Below are 24,075 nucleotides of genomic sequence, written 5' to 3'. Positions count from 1 at the left end.
CTTACAACATTTGACTATGACTAGGAAATATCTTTGTCTTGCCTTCAATCTTGATCATTTGAGCCTTCATGGGACGTCCTTTGTTTGGTTCAAACACTAATCAATTTTAACTAAGAGCAAACAATAAAATAACAATTAAACTTAGCATCATCAGCCAAGTGTGTTCTTACAGTATTCGTGGTGTTGGTAACCGAAGATGGTCTGGGGAGGGAGGCGACTAGGGTAGCCGAGGCCGGTGGTGGTCGGAGCATGAGGAGGGTACTGCGGGAGAGGGGACTGTGTGAAAAGGGAGATGAGCGATGGGAGGAGGTCGGATGACGATTGGACTGACCGGAGGAGGTGGTTTCCGGCGACTGACTGACCGGAGGTGGTGTTGATGGTGAAGGGAGATATGAAGAACTGGAGAAAAAAATCAATTGAGTTGGGGAATTTTAAAAAATGACAAGGGTAAAGTCGTAAAAGACGTATGTAAAAGGGTAAAATTCGTATTTGAGAAAATACATCCCATTAAAAAATCTCATTATAGAAGGAGGATATCCGTCTATAGTTATAGACTGGTCAAATATCCACCCACTTTAAGCATAAGACAAGCAACAAGTTGCATAGTGGGGCCTAAAAATGTCACTATTTTAAGTATATTTGACCCGTCTTTTACTTTAAACGGATATATTCATCTATAGTGAGACTAATTGTTAAAAAATAATGGAATTCAAATTGACTCGACTTGAACCGGAGCCGGCTCATCCGTCTACCGGTCTAGTAAACGACACATCATTACATAGGCAATGACTGAAATGAACACGTCAAACGAACTCCAATTTTCTCCAAATTATTTGGCGCCCTAAATTCTACGCCACGAATAAATTCACCTTCCATTTTCCAGACTATTTGCTGTTTTCATTCATTTTTAGTTAATCTCTGACTTACTGGATGCCTCACGCGCCACCGTCGACGTTGTTTCCGGCGGCCGTTAACGGCGGTGGTTTCGACAATTCGATGTCGATGTCGAATGAAGATGAGAGAGTTGATTATCGGAAACCTCCGAATTTGTCGGATTTTAATTTGAGTTTGACGGAACGCGCTCTCTCCGCCGCCGGCGCCGCCGTCATCTCCGCCGTCATCGTTAACCCTCTCGACGTCGCTAAGGTTCCTCCCCCCTTTCTATGTTCTAGGGTTTCGATAAACTCACTTTTTTTTTCATTTTCCGATGTGATATTTGTCGTCAAACTGATGCCTGATTTGATTTTTTACTTGTTTAAGTCATTTTCATATGCTTGTTCAAATATCATCACATGATGATCATTTCGATAAATGTTTTGTCATTTGTTTACCTTTTATATTCTTTATATATGAGGAGTATTTTAATCGAAGTTAAACAAATTATTGGGACGAAGGGAGTATTATTTCTGTATTCTCCTTCGATCACGTCATTTCTCTTGTATTTTGAGCGCGGAAATTATTGAATTCAACCTGTGTATGCGTTTTTTCTGTACATTCGAGTAATAGTGTGGGTCAGTGAAAGGACTTGTGGCCTTTGTGGATACACGATCTTACCCCTGTGTTAGAGTGTATATAGAGTTTGTTTTCGATTGAGTTGTTGACTCGTGGCGGTAATTTGGTTAGGAGTTGTATCTTCTTGCTGCACACTGCAAAAAAATGGAACTAGTTTGGATGAAACTTACTGCTTTAAACCCAATATCAGAGCCGAATAATAATGAGCCATTGGCTCCATCAGATATGGTGAATATTACCAATGATCACTCAAAAATGTCTCTGGAAAATCAAAAGCAAAGTTTTTCTTTAGTATATGGAGGCAGCTAAATTATTGCTATGTTCTGAATTGTATTTCCGTTCTTTTGTGTGTGTTGCTATTCAGTTTGCAAAAAAATTGATGCTGTAAGTATTTGTGGTATTTCGTTTCAGTCTTGCCATTAATTGATTCAAGTGACTGATTGCTAATACATGAACTTATTGGCAGACAAGATTACAAGCACAAGCTGCTGGTGTTCCTTATCAAAACCAATGTTTGCCGACATGTGACGATGCAAAAGTGGTAATTAGATATTTCACATTTATTTCGCTTTGTTAGTCCTCAACTCCTCATTAAATGTGATTTTTTAAATTGCGTAATTACTTGATATGGAGTTTCACGATGAAAAAGAGTTGAAGTTACACAAGCTGGATTGTCTTGCCAAAGAGTGGCTGAAGTAAACTTGGAAATTGCCAAAATAGTGAAATAAAATCGGATATATTTTTGAAATGGAGATGGACACTGGCTGCTAAGAAGCGATATTCTTCAGGAAGTGTTATTGTTATTAGATAACATGTTCATCCTCAGAAGTTGGAACCCCTGCTCTAAGCAATAAAGTTGAAAATATTTTGGTATTTTGATTTTAGTTACACTAGCACCTCATGGTTCTCCAGGATGCGTGTGTTTTTACCACACTTGATCTTGTCTATTAATACCTGCAACTTAGTAACAGATAGACAATCTTCTTACAATTTCGTGTGCACTGATCATAGTTAAGCTTTCGATTTTTTGTTGTTCACTCATATATCAGTGGTAGCCTATCGGGAAAATGCCCTCCTTTTCTACTTGACTGCAACACAAGCCTGATCACAGTGCCTTTTTCCCTGTTTTATATATTGATCTTTACCTGCGGTATTAGATACATCACTCTAGTTAAGTAGCATATCGACATGACACACTGACACTTTCTAGACAGAAAAGGACAGACTATTTTTGCTCAAAATAGTTAGTTCTGGCACCCCGACATGCACTTAGGTACCGCACTGGCTTTTGAGTCTAGTAACATAGCTTCGGTGTTCTTCTCTGGGTTTCGTTCATAACCTGACAATTTTCTTATCAGACCTAGTTAGTTCTGGATGTGTTGTAATTTTGTTAAGGGAGTTGGCATTTTAATATCAGCAAAGTTGGTTATTGCCAAATTGTCCAATTGACATTTTCCTAGAGGACATTCTTGAATCGTTTGGTAATAGTCCAAATGTCATATAGTGATATCTTCTGATCAAGTCATTGTCACGTATGTCAGGACTCAGGTGGCACACTGTAGCTGTAAGGCAGTGTTTTTTGCAGTAGGTTTTATGAAATATTTGCCTATATAGGTATGCTGTTTAGGGATGACATCTTTAAGCCTTAACAAACTATATTAACTGGACATTTGAAGCTAGCAAAATTCCTTGTGGACGCATACAATGCCATTACGCCTTGTAGAACTTTAAGCTTTCTTAGTATGGTATGTACTACGTAAGTTACAAGCATTTTAGAGTTCAGATATAAACAAGATTTTATTGAGAGGTTCGCCTCCAGTTTAGGAAAGCTATTGCCTCTCTTTTACAACAAAGCATACAAAACGATAGGCAAGTGATTAGTTTTCTTTTCCTCCTTTTAGCTTGAGGCACTGCATACCATTGAAGCAGGTGTCTGTTTTTGGCTCCTCAGAAAAGGTTCTTTATACCTATCTGTAATCTAGCATAAACAAAAGAATGGTCTACTTTTGGAATTAATACCATCTCCTATCTGCTTGTCACTAGAACTCTAGAAGTCAAGCTGATCGTCAGTGTATACATTTCTGCTACACCACTGCATTGTAAGGGCCTAAGGGGTGTGATGTTATAAGTCTACAAATCTACAATATATATGTGACTATGGTATCCGATAGTCTGTATTGTGTGCTTTATTATTGTACTGTGTTTTGGGCACTTCAGAACACGTAATTTTCTGGCTAATGCAGGTTATACTGTTTTCTAGATGCTTCCAGACGTGAAAATTACCCGGTCGCGCAATGCTTCAACTCTTAGAGATGGTCTAGCATGCTCTGAATGCTCTCAGTATAAAGGGACCTTTGACGTTTTCACCAAAGTCACACGCCAGGTTGGAAAGTTCCTGCAACTTTTATGTACATGCTTTGTTAGACTAAACATTAAACAGTTCCCAGAAGTATCAATTTGCCGATTGCAGTCCCCAAGGCAGGATCACAGTTTGCAATTTCTATGGATGCTTTTGTATGGTGTTCGTGAAATCCTCGTGTTGGATTAATAAACTTATAATTATAAGATATGTCAAAATACTTATAATTATAAGATTTTTGAAAATAGGACACTTTGGAAATAACTATTTAGTGGTCATGTTTCTTCTATAAGGGATCTTTAGTGCATTTTCCTCAACGATTAACGTCTTCCATCTGTTTAAGCTTTGATTCCGATTTAGAATCTTTAGAAAGACTTATCTGGCAAGCTGTATAAAGTTCCATCAAATAAAATAGTTTGACTGAAAATTACGAAGGTGAAAGGAGAATTGTACTAAACACCAATGATCAAAGAAGTGCCAACTTTAGGGCCTGTTTCTTACAGTAGAACAAGTATTCCTTATGCCATAGCCAGTGCTGACACATGACACCTAGGTATCCCTTGATTTTCTCTAACCATGCTTAAAGACTAGGACAATTCTAAGTTATAGGATAGGTAGCTGTCTCGACTGTCTGTTGTATATTAAAAACGAAATTGACAATTCAAATCGTGGTCATGCCATAGCAAGAATTTCCTTTCCCATTGACGCGTCTTTTCTACTCCCTCTGTGTCGCAAAGACCTTCCCATTTAACTTTACGCGGTCTCCAAGACGACACCTTGACTATAGCTTTCTATATGTATACATTAATTATTTTTGTTGTAAATATAATTTCTTGAAAGTTATTTTGATGTTAAATAGAAATATATTAGTTTCATAATATAGTTTTTTTTTTTTCATATTTTTCTGCTTATTCGTGGTCAAAGGTTTACAACTTTGACCCCGAAAAGTCAAATAGGAAAGTCTTTGTGAAACGGAGGGAGTACTATTTAAATTTTAAAAGTTAACTTTCTCTTTTGAATATTGTTAATAATTATCAAGCTTTAACAGTTTTTGTCGTGCAGGAAGGATTTTCTAGATTGTGGAGGGGCACAAATGCTAGCTTAGCGCTGGCCATTCCAACTGTAAGTGTCTTTTTATCAGCAAACTGTCAAGGCTTATCGTTTGAGAAATTTTCTTACATTGTCAAGGCTTATCTTTTCTCTCGATTTAAATTTTAAGTTTTTATAAAAGAAATCTGGAATTCGATTTTAAAACCCGTAAGTTTACCTTGACTTTGCATTACATTTCCGCTCTTCCTTTTGTTTTTCATTTTCCCTTTTCTATTCGCATTTTGAGGTGTGCGTTCACCCATGGACAGTTCTAAAGGATGATTCATGTCAGCCGACCCCAAATCATTTTGGGATTAAGGCTCTGATGTTGTTGTTGTTGTTGTGTGTGGCTGTGGTGCAGGTGGGAATATACTTACCTTGTTATGATATTTTGAGGAACTACTTGGAAGATTTAACCGAACAACATGCATCAAATTTGACTCCATATTCTCCATTGGTTGCTGGATCTGCTGCCCGTGTTCTGGCTTGTATCACTTGTTATCCAATAGAACTGGCACGAACCCGTATGCAGGTATATTTTCAGTCTTCAATATTCCGCCAGTGTTTGTCATTTGCATATGGTTGGTGACTAAATGTTATTGGTATCCACTATCCAGAATTATCTTGTCTTATAAAATATGCTATTTGCCAGGAACTGTACATAACTTTTGAAGTTTCGAATGCTAATTTGTTAGTTTGATCTCACTGGGGCTAAAGTTTAGATTGATGCATTATTTTATTGTAAATTCAAGAAGTAAACTCCTTAATGGATGCTAAAACTGTCTCATTTTGTTGATCTATTGGTACTTCTATAGTTCATTAGTAGACATATAGTATTTACTGTTTTCATCAATAAGGTTCATAATTACACCCCCTCCTTTGTCAACTTGTAGGCATTTAAGGACGTCCAGGCTGGTGTCAAGCCTCCAGGAGTTTGGAAAACCTTGCTGGGGGCAGTATCTCCTGTCAGAAGTGCAAATCATTATCAAAATTGTAAGTGGAGTCTCATGACTGATTAAATTAGTCCAGCCCCAGGCACATATAAAACTTCATAGCCGAATTGAAGAGTGGACTTAGATATGGAATCTGTAATAGACTATTGTTACCCTTGGTATGCGGTGGATGTTGATTGTCTGAGAAACAAACTAATATAGCCCAATCCGATCTGGCATGTTCTTTGATTGTAAATTTCCCATCTCGGATTTTTTCGTAAAACGGAATTAACCAGATTTTTTTACTGCACTACTGTACTACTATGCTTCATTGATTGCGGACCACTTGTGTTGCAAAACTTGCATTATATGATATCTAAGCTAGATCCAGGAAATTCATTGGTTTGTTCTGTCAATTTTCAGCAATTATACAACACATTTTCTTTCATTGTACATAACTTCCGATTACTATTACAGTGCAAAATTATCGTGTTTGGTGGACCGGTCTTGGAGCTCAACTGGCTCGCGATGTTCCTTTCTCTGCTATTTGTTGGGGAGTACTTGAACCTGTAAGACACGTACCTATCATCTTGTGGTGTTAATTTGTTATCAACAACCACTTGTTTAAGATAATGCTGACTCCTGTCATTTCAGATCCGCAGAGAAATTCTAAGTCTTACTGGTGATAAAGTGAATGCAGCTAACATTTTAGGAGCAAATTTCGCTGCTGGCTTATGTGCAGGTAGTCTTGCTGCCTGTGCTACTTGTCCGCTAGATGTTGCAAGAACACGGAGGCAGATAGAGGTTATTCATCCTTATATCTTTGTCATCTTTGTTGATATGTGTTACTTCACTATAAGACAGGTATGGATAATTTTGTCCCGTTCGTGTCTTGCAGAAAGATCCTGTTAGGCAGATGAAGATGACGACTAGACAGACATTGATGGAGATATGGAGGTATGTTGTATCTGCTCATGTAAGATTAATTGTTTCTGTTGAATTCCGTGTTCGCATTCTAGTGTTGTACTGAATCATATTTTGGTTTCCTTATTTTTAGGCTTATATACCAAAAATGTTCCATAAGTTCTTCATTAAAGTTCAAAAGTTTTAAATTACTTTAATTAGCACTGAGAATTACATGAGTGTTGCAAGTTTTGCGACGCACTGGCACACCAAGTAGATAAATGATGATGAGTGCCCCCATGCATCACAATTCACAACTGTGCTTGTGGTGAATCAAATGCATGCCTTGGTGCATTTTGTGCACCCCATGATCCTCCACATGCATCAAAGCCTTGCATACTAGTTACCACAATGATCAAGTAAAAAGCATAACTGAAACCTAGTACGCTTCCAAAGTGCTCATAATGTGAGTATGTGACTACTAGTTAGTCTCAGAAACCAAATAATCCTAATATGTTCGGTTGTTACGATATTTTCGAGCATCTCTAAACCAAATAATGTGGACGTCAAAGATACCGTATTTGTCGCCATGTCTTCCCATACATGTTCTTTAGAGCATTTATCAGTGTCAATGTCGTATTTGCACTCATCACATTGAAAGCGACGTCAGAGCTTGCCTGACAAATATGTTCACATTCAGCCTTCCCATGGACCCAGGTGTACTGCCTTCCCCGTGAAGATTTATTGATCTGATCATTAACCCAACCAAGAATTCTCTCTTCAACTAAACCACCCTTTTTCTTGGGTGGCTCATGTGCGCCTATGACATTTGAGGAATTGTACATAGTCGTCCTACTCGGAGTAGTCATGTGACTCATGTTTGCCTCTTTGAGACAAAGATTAGGTGACGGTACCTGGTATTCTTATAGCCGTACTAAACCTAGAGGTAGTGTTTACAACAAATATTAAACACTCGTAGAGATGCATTAATTAGAGGTAAACCTTGCCAAACTGACCCGGTCTGGATGACCCGATCCGTACCCGCCCTGACACCTCTGAGAACCCGAACCCGAACTTGACCTGTAACCTGTATCGACGCGATTAAATATGACCCCGGCCCGAATGTTTTATTGTTGTACACGGTCCATTATCCCTAAATAACTTGGAAATAGCTGACCTGAATATGACTCGGCCCCGGCATGACCTGAATTTTTGCAAACCGAATGTGATCCGACCCTGACCCGGTTCACCCGTTTGCCGGGTCTAATTAGATGGTCTTTTACCAAATGTCCATATTGTTAAAACTATTTACCAATTTAACCATTTTGTTAAACCAATTGCTGAAAGACGGAATTCGATTTTAAAACCCCTAAGTTCACCTTGACTTTCCACTACATTTTCGTTCTCCCTTTTTGTTTTTCATCTTCCCTTTTTTTATTCGCATTTTGAGGCGTGCGTTCACCCATGGACGGTTCGAAAGGATGATTCATGTCAGCCGACCCCAAATCATTTTGGGATTAAGGCTCTGATGTTGTTGTTGTTGTTGTTAAACCAATTGCTAAACTAGCCAAAATCACACATAAATCCCAGAAAATAAACGAAGAAAATCTAAAAGACGATTAGTCTTCCGTCCTTGAGAAGTTCTACCCATAAATAAGCAAGAGCTAAAACCTAGACGACTAGACCATGAGATGTGTTGCTTCAATGATAGATTCCTTGAAATGCTTGTTCGGATGTATATTTTGGGCATATATGCCGCCGTCTTCTACCTTTTAAAATTGTCCCATAAAAAAAGTTAATGGTTTATATGTTCCGCATTAGGGTCCCAGTTATGAAAAATTAAATTGCACTGTAGACGAATGCTAATAACATCTTGTGGTGCTGTTGATTTAGCACAAGTCATGATTGATTTCAGTGATTTGCCATTACATTTTCGCAATATTTTGTTGAGGTTTCTATATGTAGATAGGGGAATTTAAAGGTCAGAGACTGTACTCTGTAGAATAATGGAATGGATCTCTAGCGAAGGAAACAGAGGGACGGTGCGAGGCAGTATAGGAATTTTGTTTCAAGGTTTAATGATGGTTTCCGTCATTTTGGAAACTAGTTTTGAACCTTAATTCGGAAAACAATTTAATTCCAATGGTCGTTTTGACAAAAAGATCCTTAACTAGACAACAAAATTGATGTAGCTTTTCAGATGCTGTCATGATTCTTGATAGCTGCAAAATTGATGCATCATTTAAATCTTTACCTTAGAACGTCCATAAGTTTTTAGGCTTTCCAATAACGTTCCTTAAGTTTCATGTTGCGAGTATATTAAACTACTTTGATTAGAACTTGGAAAATAAACATTTTTGAAGCTTCACAAGCACCAGGCAAAGGTATATAAATCTCTCTTCCCTTAAAAAAGTAAAATAACCATTTGTTAACTTGACAGGGATGGTGGTTGGAGAGGGCTCTTTGCGGGAGTCACTCCTCGAGTTGCTCGAGCTGGTCCATCAGTTGGGATTGTGGTCTCATCTTATGAGGTGGTCAAGTATGCCTTATATCATCGACATGTGACTGGCCAAGATACTTGGGGATAATGAACACTCCCGGATTGCGCAAACGCTTTTCTGGGAGCCACTTTGCCAAATCAATTTCCGAAAGTGGAGGTTGCTGGATATTTGCTCGGTTAGTTGGTTTCACTGCTGTAACCTAACCTTGTTCTCCTGCTCTCAATTTCTCTGATTCTTTACTTCCCCAGCATTTTTGTAGTTTTTAACTTCAAAAAGAGAATGAACTCGCAGGAAGCCGCCATACAGGAAAAAAAAAATCTTTTAGAAATGTGCAACAGTTGTATAAATAAGTATTTCATTTGTAAATGAAAGCAATATTCTTATATAATCAATTGTTTTTCCATTAGGTTATTGGTAATTCATATGGTATATTGGTATTTATACTATACTTTACATTCCAGCCAATTATATAAATTTTCAATTTCTGTTGCATATTTTGGAAAATCAAAATTTATTCAATTTGTTGTAATGCGGAGAGCATGAGCTTCGATGAAGAACTTGAGAATAAGCATAACGAAAGCTGAATTATGTGATATGCAACCGTACTTTTTTTTGTAAGAGAAGGTAAAAAAGTTTAGAACATCAATCTCGGCATTACTACCTTTGGACCTATTCTATAAGCAACTGCTTTAATCCAAGACCTTGTCCACTCTGCTGAGTGTTTGTCCGTTTAACAAGGGTAACTAATATTCTTACAGTAAACTGTCATTTTCCGCAATGCTTCCTAATTCTTCTACATCATCGATTTATCTGTAACACTCAAGAGCACTATATGCCCCCAGGAGAAACTTCCGGGAAGCTAAAAATCTATAACCGTCAATTTACTTGGGTTCCGGAAGCTAAAAATCTAAAATCGGCATTTTACTTGGGTTTGGATCAAAATAAAGTTGCCAGAAGCTAAAAATCCAATTTGCAGAGCTATTAACAGTCAATGTCAATGTCAATGCTCCCGAAACGATCAAGGTCGTCAATTGGCATTGTTTCTAGTCATTAGCATTTGCCATATTGCTATTTACTTGTATGAGGACCTTGAAAAAATCGAAAATTTCTCGAGATTTGGCAACTTTTCTTTAGTTGTGACTCGTGAGTGACCATGCAATGTCACCAATACGCACAATAAACATTAAACCCAAAGGCTAAACTCAAACTGAGCACAAGTAGAGTTTGCGTAATTCTGTACATAACTTTATATAATAGGCAAAGTTAGTCCCACGAGATGTTGACTGAACGAACGCACACCTAAGAAAAAAGGGGGAAAAAGAGAGAGAACGGCTTGTATTAGACCGGCATGTTTGGATCGACCATTCCAGCGGCACTTCCTTCCCCAGACATAAGGTGGTCTGGATCCTGAAAAATAACGTGTTTGTCAGCATAATTAGAGACGGAAAAATACTTAAAATAGTTAGTAATTGATTAGATAGAAAATAAAAACTAGAATACCTCCATTCCCCATTTGATATAATCTGGGGATTCACAAGCTTTGTATTCATCAACCAAGGTTTCGAGTATGTCCCTTGCTTCATCAAGTTCGGATAAATCATTGTCCTGACCATGTTCCATATGTAAGAGATTAGAGCAAACAGAAGAACTTATACCCACTACAAGATACTGACGGCCATTATCAATAGCGGGAGTTAAAAACTGGTAGTGCCGTTATGGAAATTGATCACTCACGAACAAGATTAAGCAGAATGCAAATGTCTACTAGATTGATAACCACTTCACGGTAGAGCAGTAGAGCTAGCAAAAACTAATCCGACCCGAGAAACCCTACCGAAATGCCTATAACTCCACCTCAGGCAATACAACCTGGAAATTTGGTGAACCGAAACCGTCTGAACTTGAACTGAGGCCAAACTGATAACCAATAACAGCCCTACTTGCCAACCCTAACCTTAACGAAAACCAACTGAAGACGACCCGTGACCCGATTTTGTCTAAACCCAATGGATGACCCAATAACAAGGTTATATCAGCTGTGGGATTAGTGTAATATTTTCAGATGTGAGATTGGTCTATAACATTTTCTTATGAGCTGCTGAACAAAGATGGATAACAGTGTGAACTTGAAAATACAAGCTAAAATATATGCTAATAAGCTAACCGATAATAAACCGGACTGAACCTGACACGACCTCTCACTCAGTTAAAACCTGATCTAGAGATGATTCAACAACCACCCCACTCGATTCAAACAACACTATTGACCTGACAAAATCAAAACCCAATATGACCCAATTTGTAACCGACCCGATTAACCACATTGCCACCTGAACGCATGGATCATTGGACCTAGACAAATATCAGAAAGAACGAACTGAAAATGCAAAATGACGTCATGATCGGTGGTTTTAATATCCTAAGTTTGGATACCGTAAACATCAAAACTGCCCTTGTGGCCTTTTCACTAAATTAAAAAATAAATAAAGGCAAACTAATAAACTCAAGGTACATTGACAGCGGTCAGTTAAATTAAATAGGCAACTGCATGGTTTACGTTGACTTACTGCAAACATTGGAAACTTTCGGTAGTTGTCCAGGAAAGCTTGTTTCTTCCGCAGCTTATCATATTGACCCAGACATTTGCTAAAGAGATGTCGAATGCTAGTGTGGCTTGCCAACATGAGACCGCTTACCTAATAAACACAAACATTATACTTCACTTGAGAAACAAAACACATAAATCAGATAGACTGTGTGTCGTATGCAATGGCTTGAGAAAGGCGAAATAACCAGGAGTCCAAGACGCTAATGTCTTACCCGATGAGCTGTTTGGACATATGGTGATTTTCTCGATAGAGCAACCTGGAACACCAGAAAAGTGAAAGACAACCAATTAGAAGGTAGGGATTATAACAAAGTAAATGAAAAAGAAAACACTGATACATTTCATGTATGTCAATTTAAATTAAGACCTGGATGCTAGCAGGGCCCCACTCAATAAAATTGACTAGCTTTCTTTCACGGATTCGCTGCAAACTCTCATGAACCTGGTCACAAGAAAGGGAGATCAGGGAGCGAAAGAGAGAAATGGTGCTATATATATATATTCGGAAATGAACAAAAAACAGCTCAAGCCAATGTATTACTACTATAAGACATATGTACGCATGCATAGAGCAAAATGACTGAGTGCGTTTCTGTAGGTTGCTTACATTCTCAGTTCAGAAGTCTAATGAACATCAGCCCCTTAAATCACAAAATAGCAATCACACAGTAGCTAGAAGCCTAGAATACAAGATATTTAAATTTTACCTGTGTTGGGTCCACTTCTCCTTGGATAATGTTTAAAATTGATATATACTTTGCCTGACTAGCTTCTTTGGTACGAGCATACGAAGAAACCATAATGTTCTTGGTCTGCAGAAAATATTATTGTCAGGGCAAACCATTATGTATGTTACTGAGCTCAGTAGAGTTTTAAAGCAAAACATGCCTGAAGAAGTCTTCTCATGACATCGAGTACAGTTGTTTTTCGAATAACATTAGCCTGCATCAGATTATTATAAGATCTAATCAGTAACCAAGTGAATAAACTAAATCCGACATCAACGAGTTCCTAGCAAAATTACATGATGGCCTAGATATAAAGAACAATTTAGTGTATCTGTAGATTCTGAAATTGAACTAGATTTCTCTCACGAGAATTTACCTGCCGCTCGACAGTCAGTGGTGTATATCCCGTCATTAGGAAATGGCATCTCGGTGTTGGAATTAAAGAAGCAAGAAGACCAACCAAATCATTATTCATGTATCCAGGGTAACGTAATGTGGTGGTGCTGGCTGACATTACGGTAGAAACCAGTGAATTTGTCTCAGCGAAAGTAGGATTGGACAAATGGAGTCGTTCTACAGCAATTCTATTAAGTGCAGTATTGTCGAGAACAACAACACAGTCCGCATTTAGTGTTAGCCGCTTAAGTGTTAGCAGAGAGTTGTATGGTTGCACCACAACGTCACTGATCTCCATCTGATTTGGGAACACGCTGTATGTCTGTATTAACTTTTTGCTATAACGATCATTTAGGGTCTCCAGGAGATATGAACCCATACCTGCAAAAAATAAGAGTTAAGTGAGAACGATATGCACTGGAAAAAAGAACATTTGATCATCGGTGATAATGGCTTCGCTCACTTATATGCATCATATGCAAGCGTAATGTAGTGACAGAATTTTTCACTCCAAAATTCAAGATCCATAGGTAAAAGAAAAAAAAACCTTGCTACACTCTTCTATCTCTTCATTGACGTTCATGTAGAGAATAGATTCGTTTAGAACTGACCTGACCCTGTTCCTCCAGCAATTGAATGGCACAGAACAAAACCTTCAAGGCTATCACTTCCATCAGCTTCTCTATCAATCATATCCATGATATCCTCCTCAACTTCCTTCCCCTAAATGCACAAGACCAACTATATTTAATGAAGGACTCGAAATAACAATTCTCAAGAGTAATACAACAAGCTATAAGAAACACCAGCCAATATTGAAGGATAAGAAACACTTTCGGAAGATGACAAGTATGAGCATACGACAGGAATCCTGCTAAACAATTAAGAGAGAAGAATAAAACAGACTGAAGAAAGAATCCAGAAACGCAAAGAAATTTGAACAAGATGTCAGACTTGGTGAATAGAGCTAATGAAAATCACTCAATACATTCATACTTGCCTGAAATCACCAAAGTATTTTAGAAAATACAATTTATGACAATGTTTCTTTTAAATACAAACAGATACACTCAATCAAAGATACTGCTACAAGGGACCTGAACCGTCAGCAAAAGGCTTCAATAATTTGAGTTATCGTTGTGAAAAGAGCATATTCCACTAAACCACAATAGTTGAAATGTGAAATAAGTAAGAGAGCTGACGAATCACAAAATGTCAAAAGAATTCATCTCATACTCAAACTGAGTCAAGTGTTGAAGCAGTGGACAATTAAAAGAGTCCAAAAAAATGTGTCGCGCAGAATAAAAGCCAGACCTATGGTATAAAATTTGAGGAACGTTGAAAACGAGAATTTCGTATAACAAGATAACAGATAGCTGGTGCAGGATGAACAGAGATCAATAAAATCCGTATTTTAAAAAGGAAACGGACCTGATGATATCCACTAGCCCAATTGTTCCCAGCACCTCCACCATGATCGGACAAAAAAACATTTTCATGATTGTAGAGGTTTCGGTATTCACTGTTTTGTATAGTATTAATTACTCGAGGCTCCAAATCTATAAGTAATGCTCGCGGTATGTAGTGCTGATCGTCAGCTTGGTAGAAGAAAACATCTTTCCTGTCACCTCCCTGCAGACATGACAACAGGTCAGAATTAACAATAGATATTCTAATTCTAGAATCATAAGCAACAGACAGACTTAGACAGCCCAGTTAATCTCATTCTCAATTATGAGCAAAGCAACTATAGCAGTACACATTGCTCAAAAGATGAATTAATAAACTGAGCAGTATAGCCCTATTTAATTTTTTCCATTTCACACAAGCCCGGTCTTTGAACAGTGTTTTATTCCTCATATGTTCATGAAGAGGCACATAAGCCAATAGATGCAAATGCAAAAGAACTGGGGAAATTCCTTTAAGGATATATAGTTGTATAGTTTCTACCGAACTCATAGCACCTAATGCCTTTCACAACAACCTACCTCATATCCTCACTCACTCTTTGATCTACTTTAAAATTGAAAAACACATCACAACAACATGATCCCGGTGCCTCACGACTCAAGAGCCTTGCAAATAGCGTGGTGAGGTGGCCATATATACACAGCCTCGCCCCTATTCTAACGGCACAAAAATACTGTTTTGAAACAATCCAAAATGATTAGTGCGATAAGATTTTTTGTATCAAGTAACTCTGCTACATGAACAGGGTAATCTGCAAACTACTCATATGTTCCTTAGTTTGACAAGCTAGGGGACAACTTAGCATTCACCTAAAATTCTGAAACTATATTAGCAGTCGATATTATAAGCTTACAGCTTCATACTTGAAACAAATGATGTACCAATCATATCAAGTTGTCCATCTGACAACATCCTTTTTCTTTACAAATCAAATACTCCCTCTAATTCTTAGGAATTGCTCCATAATTTACTTTTGGCCTATTTCTAGAATCGCTCCTTTTCCATTTTGAGCATATTTAACGAGGCTAAAATTTAATGTTGAGACAGTGAGACCGACTACCTCCTCACATCCTAAGATTTCATCTTTTTGCAGAAAGTAAATGGAGCAATTCCTAAGAACCGGGAGGGAGAACCAAACAACATGATGAATATAGTAATATTTGCAACTAACAAACGTGTAGGTGACCTAGCCAGTGAACATTAAACGCAACCTAGTACGATATCGTCCGAAATGGGAAGAAAAACATCAAACATAAAACTTCCGATTCTAGCGACAACAAACGTGATTAAAAATTGCCATCTAATCCAAACCCAATTAACCATAATTTTACACTAAACTCACTTAATCGCAATTGAATTTTATAATCGCAAACCCTAATTCGTCAATACAAATTCACAACCTTGATAATTTCTAACATCACGAAAAATTACAATAAATTAATAATAATACAGAAAATGAAAAGAAAAGCGAGAAGAAACCTGAGTAGCGAAATCTTCGAGGATGCCGTCTTTACTAATACCATGTTCAAGACAAAGTTGTTTCCAGAACTCCATTCCGATTTGATTTCCGCATTGTCCTACTTGTAATGTTATGATTTCTCTCGGCATTTTGGGGGATTTAGGGTTTAATGTTCGTCGAAATTGAAATTCTAGGGTTTTTGATTTGGGGGTTTTGTATTTTGCACTCCCTCACTAATCGCTACCCTCACTCCACTAGTAGACCGTACTATTATATTATTATTTTTATTGATTTTATTAAAATTGGCGCGGAATTGCTTTTGAAAAGAGAGGGGAAATTAATGATGATGATTTTAGTTAAAGTGAGGAAAGTAGTTTGCTAGTAGTTGTCCATTGTGATAAAGAAAGGCTAACTAACCAAAAGCAATTTTGAGTATATTGATTTTAATAATGAATAATGATTGTTGTATAGAGATAACTAAATATCGAATTTGGGTTGCAATTATTTCACCTGAATTCAGTTTGAATATGCGAGATTAAGGTTTTATTTGAACGTGCATTGATTTTGACGGATATTTTAGCTAGTTGTTTTTCATGCAAGTAATATACTTTGTATAGCTTGCTTTATGAATGCCATTTGGTAGAAGACAGTCGTACAAGTCAAAAGTAATTTACCTTCGTTTGGATGCAAGTCGGAAAGAAAGGGGAGAGTACATGGATAGCGGGGAAAAAAGGCTTAAGAGGGTCATTTTATTTACGTATATAAGTATATAACGGTGATTTATATTTTTATACGTATACGTATAAATTTGACTAGACAAAAGGAAGGGAAATTCATCCTTCTATTTTTCAAATCTCTATTTACCGAGTGATTCAACTTACTAATTAACCAAATAACGAAAAAACATCGGCCTCTTGTTCCTTGGAAATTCGTTCATCCAAACTTTTCATCTCTAATTTTCCCCGATCACCTTATTACTAATCAAATAACGGAAAACATCTGCCTCTTTTTCCTTAGGAATTCATTCATCCAAACATCGCCATAGCCCATAACTGACGAACCCATAGGTTTTAAGCTCCAATGACAAACTTTGGACTGTGGTCAGCATCACCAGAAGTAGGAAGCCCATCTAGAGAAAGCAAGCAATCAAGCTTCCCTTCAGGCATGGCTTCGTAATCGGCTCGGGTGTCCCTTGGGGTAGTTCAGTGGCATTTTAAAGATGTGCATCCTCCATCCCATTGATGACCTCCTTGCTCACCATTAATACTCCGTCTTGATTCTTGCCTCGCCGTGCTACATGCTCCATTTTTCCTTGCTGCTTGTCTATTCATGTAACATACAGAGTATAAAGTTGTCACACTTATATACGAATAGTTATTTATAGGCATATATAGTTTGCGAAGTAACTTAGTTGTATCTATGACTTTGGTTCAAACCCGCCACTATCAAATCATCATTGTGCCGTCTTTTACATTAGGAAGAGACGGAAAGAGTATGACTTAATATAATTAACAAGCAACTCAGACTAGTACAATTATATCTAAATCTAGGACATGATTTCCCAATACATGTAATCTTAGCCAATAGATTCACGACATGACTATAAAAGTCCAACACGAATGTTATTTGCGTATAAACATGAAAATTTTGTAAATTTTCCATAAATGAACATCCACGGAGTCACCGCTGCCAAAAAAAAAAAAAAAAAAAAAAAAATCCACGGAGTCGTGTTTTTAAATCAATGATTAAAGATAATCCTTCAGTATACTGTATATATATGAATTATGAGGCAGACAATAGGATTTGCTCAACGCCTAACGGCCCTAAACCAGTAGTGTAACTTCATATAATCAGTTTATCAGTGAATACAAACTTGTGCAAGCTACCAAAAAAAAAAAATTACAGCAAACACGCCAGGTGACGTGTTCCTTTCCAAACCTACGGGGCTGTGGCCCAAATTTCCGATCCTATGTGGACCCTATTTCGATAAATATTTTTTATATTACCACATTTTGCTATTTTTTTATTTTATTTTTGTGCATTATTTAAAAATAAAAAAATAAAAATTCAAAATATTATAGTAGTAGTTTTAAGTATGCCAGGTGAGCATATAGAATATATAAAAAAAAAACCACAAAACCATTCTACATTAGGTAAAAAGTGTAGTGAGATTTTTAACAATTGCTAAAAATAGAAAAATGTTAACATCTCGCCGTGGAAAATTAACTGAAAAAATGAACAGAATAGCAATGAAAAGATATTACAGTGCAGAAACAAATTTTAGTTTCAAATAAAAATCCTATGATTTCCAGATTTCCATCCCAATATGATCAGAATTCTTCTGTAAATTTGCTAAAGATAGTTGTCAGTTGTCACTACAAGTTCATAAAAACTCACATGACATTACAAAATCCTTAAAATCAATAACCACAATATCAGCAAGAAAAACTTGTTAATTCTAGCAATCAAATCTTTAGAGGGGAGGGAGTGTTTCCAATTTCTCCTTAATGCTCCAACATAATTGGAGTATAACTTCTGATCATTCGTATTTACACGTTATCCGTAAATCCAAATTGCGTAAAACATATTAATTACCATACCTGTGTTCAGAATCCTGCAAAACATGGAGCAATTCCGGCAGATAGGCGAAGTTTTGGGAAGCCTAAAAGCGTTGATGGTATTCCAACACGAGATTCAGGTGAATCAAAGGCAATGTTGCTTTCTCCTTGATGCTTTTACATTGGCTTACGAGACAATTGCAGAGGAAATGAAAGGAAACTTGAGATTTGAAGAAAGACATACCAAATGGAAAGTTCTTGAGCAGCCTATGAAAGAGCTCTACAAGATAAGCCGAGAGGCTGAGGCATATGTTAGAAAATCCTTCGAGAACAAGGATTGGTGGGCTAAAGCCATAACATTGTACCAAAACCGAGATTGTGTAGAACTCCACATTCACAATTTGCTGTCTTGCATGCCAAATGTAATTGAAGCTATAGAAACTGCTGGAGAATACGAACATGAATGGTCAAGGAAATACCAACGTGAATGGTTCGATTCAAAGCTCTTCCAGTGGAAATATGGGAAGCAATATCTGGTTTCTACGGAAATCTCCAACCGTATTGATGGAGTTTGGAATGAAGACAGATGGATTCTACTTGATAAAATTCGGGAAAAAAGAATACCTCGGTCTAACAAGTATACTGAGCAACTCGCGAATCTTCTCCTGAAAAACTTGGAACCCATGGACGATAAGCTTTTACCGTGTTCATTTTTACTTGGTTCGAAGGACTACCAGGTGAAGAGGCGGCTGGGAACCAGTGGTGAATACAAAGAGATCTCATGGTTGGGTGAAACTTTTGTTCTTCGACATATTAGAGGGAATGATCAGTATTTAAATCCTGAATTGTCCCATCTATTATCTCTCTCTCACCCAAACATATTGCAATATTTTTGTGGTTTCAATGATGATGAAAAGAACGAGTATTTCATGATTACAGAGATGATGAGCAGGGATCTTGGTAGCCATATAAAAGAATTCTATAGTCCGAGAAAGAGAATACCACTTTCTGTACCGGTTGCAGTTGACATAATGCTTCAGATTGCAAGAGGGATGGAGTATCTTCACTCGAAGAAAATATTCCACGGGGATTTAAATCCTTCAAACATACTCGTCAAACCAAGAGGTAGCTCTTCAGAAGGTTTTGTCCATGTAAAAGTTTCAAAATTTGGTCCATCATCAGTAACGACCCCCAAACATAAGAAAATTAACTCAAGTGAGGCACTATCATATATCTGGTACGCCCCAGAAGTCCTAGCAGGACAAGAGGAATCAAGACATGACGTAGATACCAAGTATAGAGAGAAGTCGGATGTGTACAGTTTTGGTATGGTATGTTTCGAGCTTTTGAGTGGAAAAGTCCCTTTTGACGATGCTCATCTGCAAGGAGAGAAAATGACTCGAAACATTAGGGCCGGAGAAAGACCACTTTTCCCACATCACTGCCCCAAATTCATGATAAATTTTACAAAGAAATGTTGGCACTCGGACCCACATCAACGGCCAACTTTCTCATCCATTTCCCGAATACTTCGATACATAAAAAGGTTCCTAGTAATGAACCTAGATCATAGCTATCCGGATGCTCCTGTACCTCCAGTTGATTACTGTGATATTGAGTCAGCCTTTCTAAAGAATTTTCCTTCTTGGATGATCAATGAGGCACAACCTGTTTCGGAAATCCCACTTCAGATGTTTGCATATCGAGTCATGGAAAGAGAAAGATGTATGAGTCATTTCAGAGATATCAACGAATCTAGCAGTGACGGAAATTCAATGTCGGGAGATGAGCATGTGGCCAATGCAGATGATCCTTTTATACCTGTCTCGGAGACAAAAATTACAGTTCGTCACGAGTCTATTAATGAAAGGCTTTCAACCGCTAGGAGATCACCAGATACAAAAGCAAATAGAAATCCAGGTATGTCAATTTACCATTGGATATTATATATGTAAATATGTAGTTGTTACTCCTTGCTCCACTGAATATTGAGCAAAAAGGGAGTTGGGAATAGCTATTTTAATTGGGAAGTAGCACTTCTTTTAATGCAACTCCTACGCAATTTTTATTGCGAGGGTTTCGGAAACAACCTCTCAGTGTTCAAGTGTTGTAAATAAAGGGGTAAGGTTGTCTACATCCAACTCTCTTATTTATCCTACTGGCAGAAGCATGAGTCATTAGGATAATAATGTTTTTAGGGAGTTGGAAGAAGTTTCAAAGAAAGACTACAACAAAAACAACCTACGAGATTAGTAAAAAGCTAAGTTTTATTTATCTATTGCAGGAACACCAAAAGGACGATTATTGAGGCCTCCAACACTTGCAAGGAATACACGTAGTTTACATTCATCGCCTGAAAACCACATGACTGTCGTAAGCCCCAGAAAATGGAGGAAGTCTGGGCATGCATCAGACTCTGAGCTATCGTAGGATTCAATTACAGTGTAGTGCTAATCAACTGTAACATATTCCATTCTACGAGCTAGTTTTCATAGTTCTCTGTACACTTTGTATATAAAATATGAAAACACTTCACAAATTCTAATTGTTCTCTTCTTGTTTGACCTGCATAATTAGTTAGGAAAAGAAACTAGTTTACCTTAGTGTTGCTAGTTTATAAGTAGGTTTGAGACAAGAAAATCCTATACTAGTATCAGTTTGGAATTAAAGCTCATTACTAAAACGAGCCAAAACACCTTAGATGAGCAATTTGCATAAGGCGCAACTAATGAGGCTCACTACTATGTAAATTTCCATATTTTTTCATCTAGTTCGCTGTAGCCTACCCTTTGCCCACTATACCAATATTTTATTCTTTACAAGTTAACCCCCTCTCAATCCTAAAAAAAGGGTATTTTTGAACAATTTTATTCAAAAATATATACAAATTTGTTCGCAAAAGAAGCGTGCCTTGTGTGCATGAGGCTCACACCTTGATCCCTTGACAACGTGGTGCGCCAGGATCCTTTTAATACCAAGCATTAGGACTTCTTTTTTTCACGTCAGCGGATATATGAGATATAAGCTTGAACTTCAAAGCTAAGCTGCAAATGAATTCTACATCCACTGACCCAGAAGATCATGTAAATACCACCAAGTATTTCCAGGGCAGGGGGTGTATACAGGAGTTACTGTTACTGCTTGCTGAGTATACCTATAATTCTATAAACTTGCCCTACAGTCAAGAATCAAGAATGTTCCCTGAGGCCATTCCCTCACAATGCTTTACAAATCGTTACAGAATAACGTATCATAGATTCCTAACGTTTTAGGGTGTGTTTGGATAGCAAAAGTGGAGGGAAATGGATGTGGGTGTTTGGATACAATTTCCTTCCAAATCTTGCCTATTGTGGAGAGATTTTGATTTGCCTTTGAGGAGGGAAAATGGATCCCTCTAAATCTCTCCCCCTCCATTTCCCTCCACCCTTATTTGCTATCCAAACAAGGGATTTTAAATCCCACTCTCCCTCCTTTTCTTTTCCCTCCAAATTCCTCAATCCAAACACACCCTTAAAGTTGGAGTAGTATGAATATTTTCGAGTTTCCACAAAGAACAGCAAAACGTCAGGATAGTCACAGAAAACGTTCAACAATTCAGTATACTCGCTACTCAGTACCTCTCACCTTGAAACACCATTCAAGTGGTGTTTTGTACCCTCTCGGATCAGAAAGTGGATTTATTATTATTACAGTATCAAACTGAAGGTATAGATGGGTTGATACCTTAAACCCCATTCCTGATAAATTAGTCAAATCAGTGATTCTTGTGTGAGACCAACTCAAATTTTTACAATTCTCCATTTAGTTATACGGTTCAATAGTGATTTGATGTGTGAAACCGTCTCATTTGAGTTTTTGCCTTGACTTATCAGGCAATATCTACAACCACCAACCAATACACATCTGACAACCTAAGTCATTTTGCTCGAGATCGTCCATAACTCTACCTTCCTTCTCCCTCATTACAATTACCAAAGTCACAAGTTTTCCATTCCAAATTACCCTAAAAATCACAAATTCTCATTGAAGACATGACAAAATAATCACAACCCGAAAAGCGTAAAACTTCAGTCACAAAATGTGTACTAATCACTAATTCACACTACTTTTCAGGCATGCGCTTAATCAAGCAATTCCATTCCAATACGGTCATCAATAAATCATCAATGAAAGCCTGCAATTGCCTGAAAATGTCAGTGCACCGCGATAAATTATTGAATAAGACTGTCTTACACAATAATTATTGGCACACCACATAATCCTCCCAAAATCCTTCTAAACTCTTAAATTAACATTAGAAAATCATAACTTGAAATCTTCAACTAATTATCCCCAAAGTGCAGTAATCATTACTCATGAATTGTGCAATTAATCGTAACAAAGTGCATCTCAATTCACAAATTCACAATCATAATTATTCCACAATCATAATTCATATTCTCAATCAACAAAAATCCAAATATCAAATATTCAAAAGTAGAATAAAAAACCGATGTCTAAAAGTTTACCACAAAAAATTAAGAAGGTAATTAGGCTAACCTGATGAACAACTTCATGTTTTCTAATCAACTAAGATCAGTGTAAATTATCTTAAGATGGTAAGTGAAAGTGAAAGTATAATATTTGCTCGATATTCTGCGTTCCTTTTTTCGGTATTGCTTTTTCACATACGGACTTTACTTTTTCACATACACTTTTTCATTATATTTCCATTTAATACCCTTCTTACTTACAACTAAGTAAATTAACTCTTAGATCAAATTTTTCCTAAAGACTTCATCTAATTGTTTCAAACTTTCAACTGAACAATGTATCACAATTCTCCAATTAATGAGATAATTTACTTATTTATCAATTATTAATATTATTTAATAAGTTTTATTAATCTAATCAAATTTAATTTGTTTGTCAAATAATGAAATTAGGGTTTGTTGAGTTGTGCGATTTCGCGGTGGCTGGGAATGGGGGATAAATTTTACTAAAATGTCAGTTGGCACTTTCTGCTTCTAGATCGTGCGTGGTTTGGATGAAGTGAATGTCTATTAGCAGATGCACAGAGAACATGACTTCATAGAAAAGAGATAAAGGGCTTATTGTTGCTTGCAATTTTTACAATGTAAACGTATTTGAATTTGAATGATCATTATAGCTTTTTAATTGTTGTGATTCGTGTTGTAGTCGAAAAGAATTGAGAAGCAGATGTGAAAACCAGGAAGTTCTTGTACAGTCAAGTAGCTTGATTAAGTCTGGTAGAATAGACCTATCAAGAGCAATGCAACTGTCATGGCAGCCAAGGTATGCCGGAGGGGTGGTACGCCGGACAGAAGGAAAGAAAGGAGTAGGTTAATTGGTTTGAGTTGGGGAGAAGAAAAAAGTGATAAGGGTAAAATCGCAAAAACTGTATGTAAAAGAGTAAAATCCGTATGTGAAAAAGCAACAACCTTTTGGTTACCCAAGGGAACACCGGATACCCTGCAAATCTGGGGACTAGGTAAGTCATCAAAGTTGCCCTGGTAGGTGGATACTGCAGCACTTCCGTGTAGGGAGTCGAACCCGGGAC

The 24,075-nt window shown here is 37.3% G+C and overlaps 3 protein-coding genes and 1 long non-coding RNA gene across 5 annotated transcripts; 2 read left to right on the top strand and 2 right to left on the bottom strand.

The window, feature by feature from the left end:
- The first annotated feature begins 791 nt into the window (after positions 1-791).
- On the top strand, positions 792-9,725 carry LOC141596633 (mitochondrial carrier protein MTM1). Of its 2 annotated transcripts, none has more exons than XM_074416837.1 (10): positions 792-1,146; positions 1,979-2,053; positions 3,773-3,895; positions 4,934-4,993; positions 5,322-5,492; positions 5,854-5,953; positions 6,370-6,461; positions 6,547-6,696; positions 6,791-6,849; positions 9,236-9,725. In XM_074416837.1, exons 1-10 carry the CDS (start codon positions 931-933, stop codon positions 9,381-9,383), a joined length of 1,194 nt encoding a protein of 397 aa, XP_074272938.1. In that variant the 5' UTR covers positions 792-930; the 3' UTR covers positions 9,384-9,725. The 2 variants fall into 2 exon arrangements, with proteins under 2 accessions (XP_074272938.1, XP_074272939.1); XM_074416838.1 differs by having other exon boundaries at positions 942-1,146; positions 3,756-3,895.
- Positions 9,726-10,420: 695 nt separating this feature from the next.
- Positions 10,421-16,226, bottom strand: LOC141596632 (tubulin gamma-1 chain). The gene is made up of 11 exons (XM_074416836.1): positions 15,978-16,226; positions 14,460-14,660; positions 13,640-13,751; positions 13,009-13,409; positions 12,793-12,846; positions 12,612-12,716; positions 12,272-12,346; positions 12,117-12,161; positions 11,864-11,992; positions 10,797-10,901; positions 10,421-10,703 (listed from the first exon to the last, which is right to left on the bottom strand). Exons 1-11 carry the CDS (start codon positions 16,104-16,106, stop codon positions 10,635-10,637), a joined length of 1,425 nt encoding a protein of 474 aa, XP_074272937.1. The 5' UTR covers positions 16,107-16,226; the 3' UTR covers positions 10,421-10,634.
- A 459-nt stretch (positions 16,227-16,685) lies between these two features.
- LOC141596629 (uncharacterized) lies at positions 16,686-23,165 on the bottom strand. The gene is made up of 4 exons (XR_012522523.1): positions 23,055-23,165; positions 19,140-20,336; positions 17,679-18,956; positions 16,686-17,643 (listed from the first exon to the last, which is right to left on the bottom strand). It is a non-coding gene; the product is annotated as an uncharacterized LOC141596629 (long non-coding RNA).
- LOC141596628 (uncharacterized) lies at positions 18,581-21,040 on the top strand. Its single transcript, XM_074416832.1, has 2 exons — positions 18,581-20,435; positions 20,800-21,040. Exons 1-2 carry the CDS (start codon positions 18,581-18,583, stop codon positions 20,943-20,945), a joined length of 2,001 nt encoding a protein of 666 aa, XP_074272933.1. The 3' UTR covers positions 20,946-21,040.
- Positions 23,166-24,075: the final 910 nt, after the last annotated feature.

Source organism: Silene latifolia, chromosome 8 (genome assembly GCF_048544455.1).
Source record: "Silene latifolia isolate original U9 population chromosome 8, ASM4854445v1, whole genome shotgun sequence".
NCBI lineage: Eukaryota > Viridiplantae > Streptophyta > Magnoliopsida > Caryophyllales > Caryophyllaceae > Silene > Silene latifolia.
The sequence above is the reverse complement of the archived record's forward strand: the minus strand, read 5'-3'. Positions and strand labels throughout refer to the sequence as shown.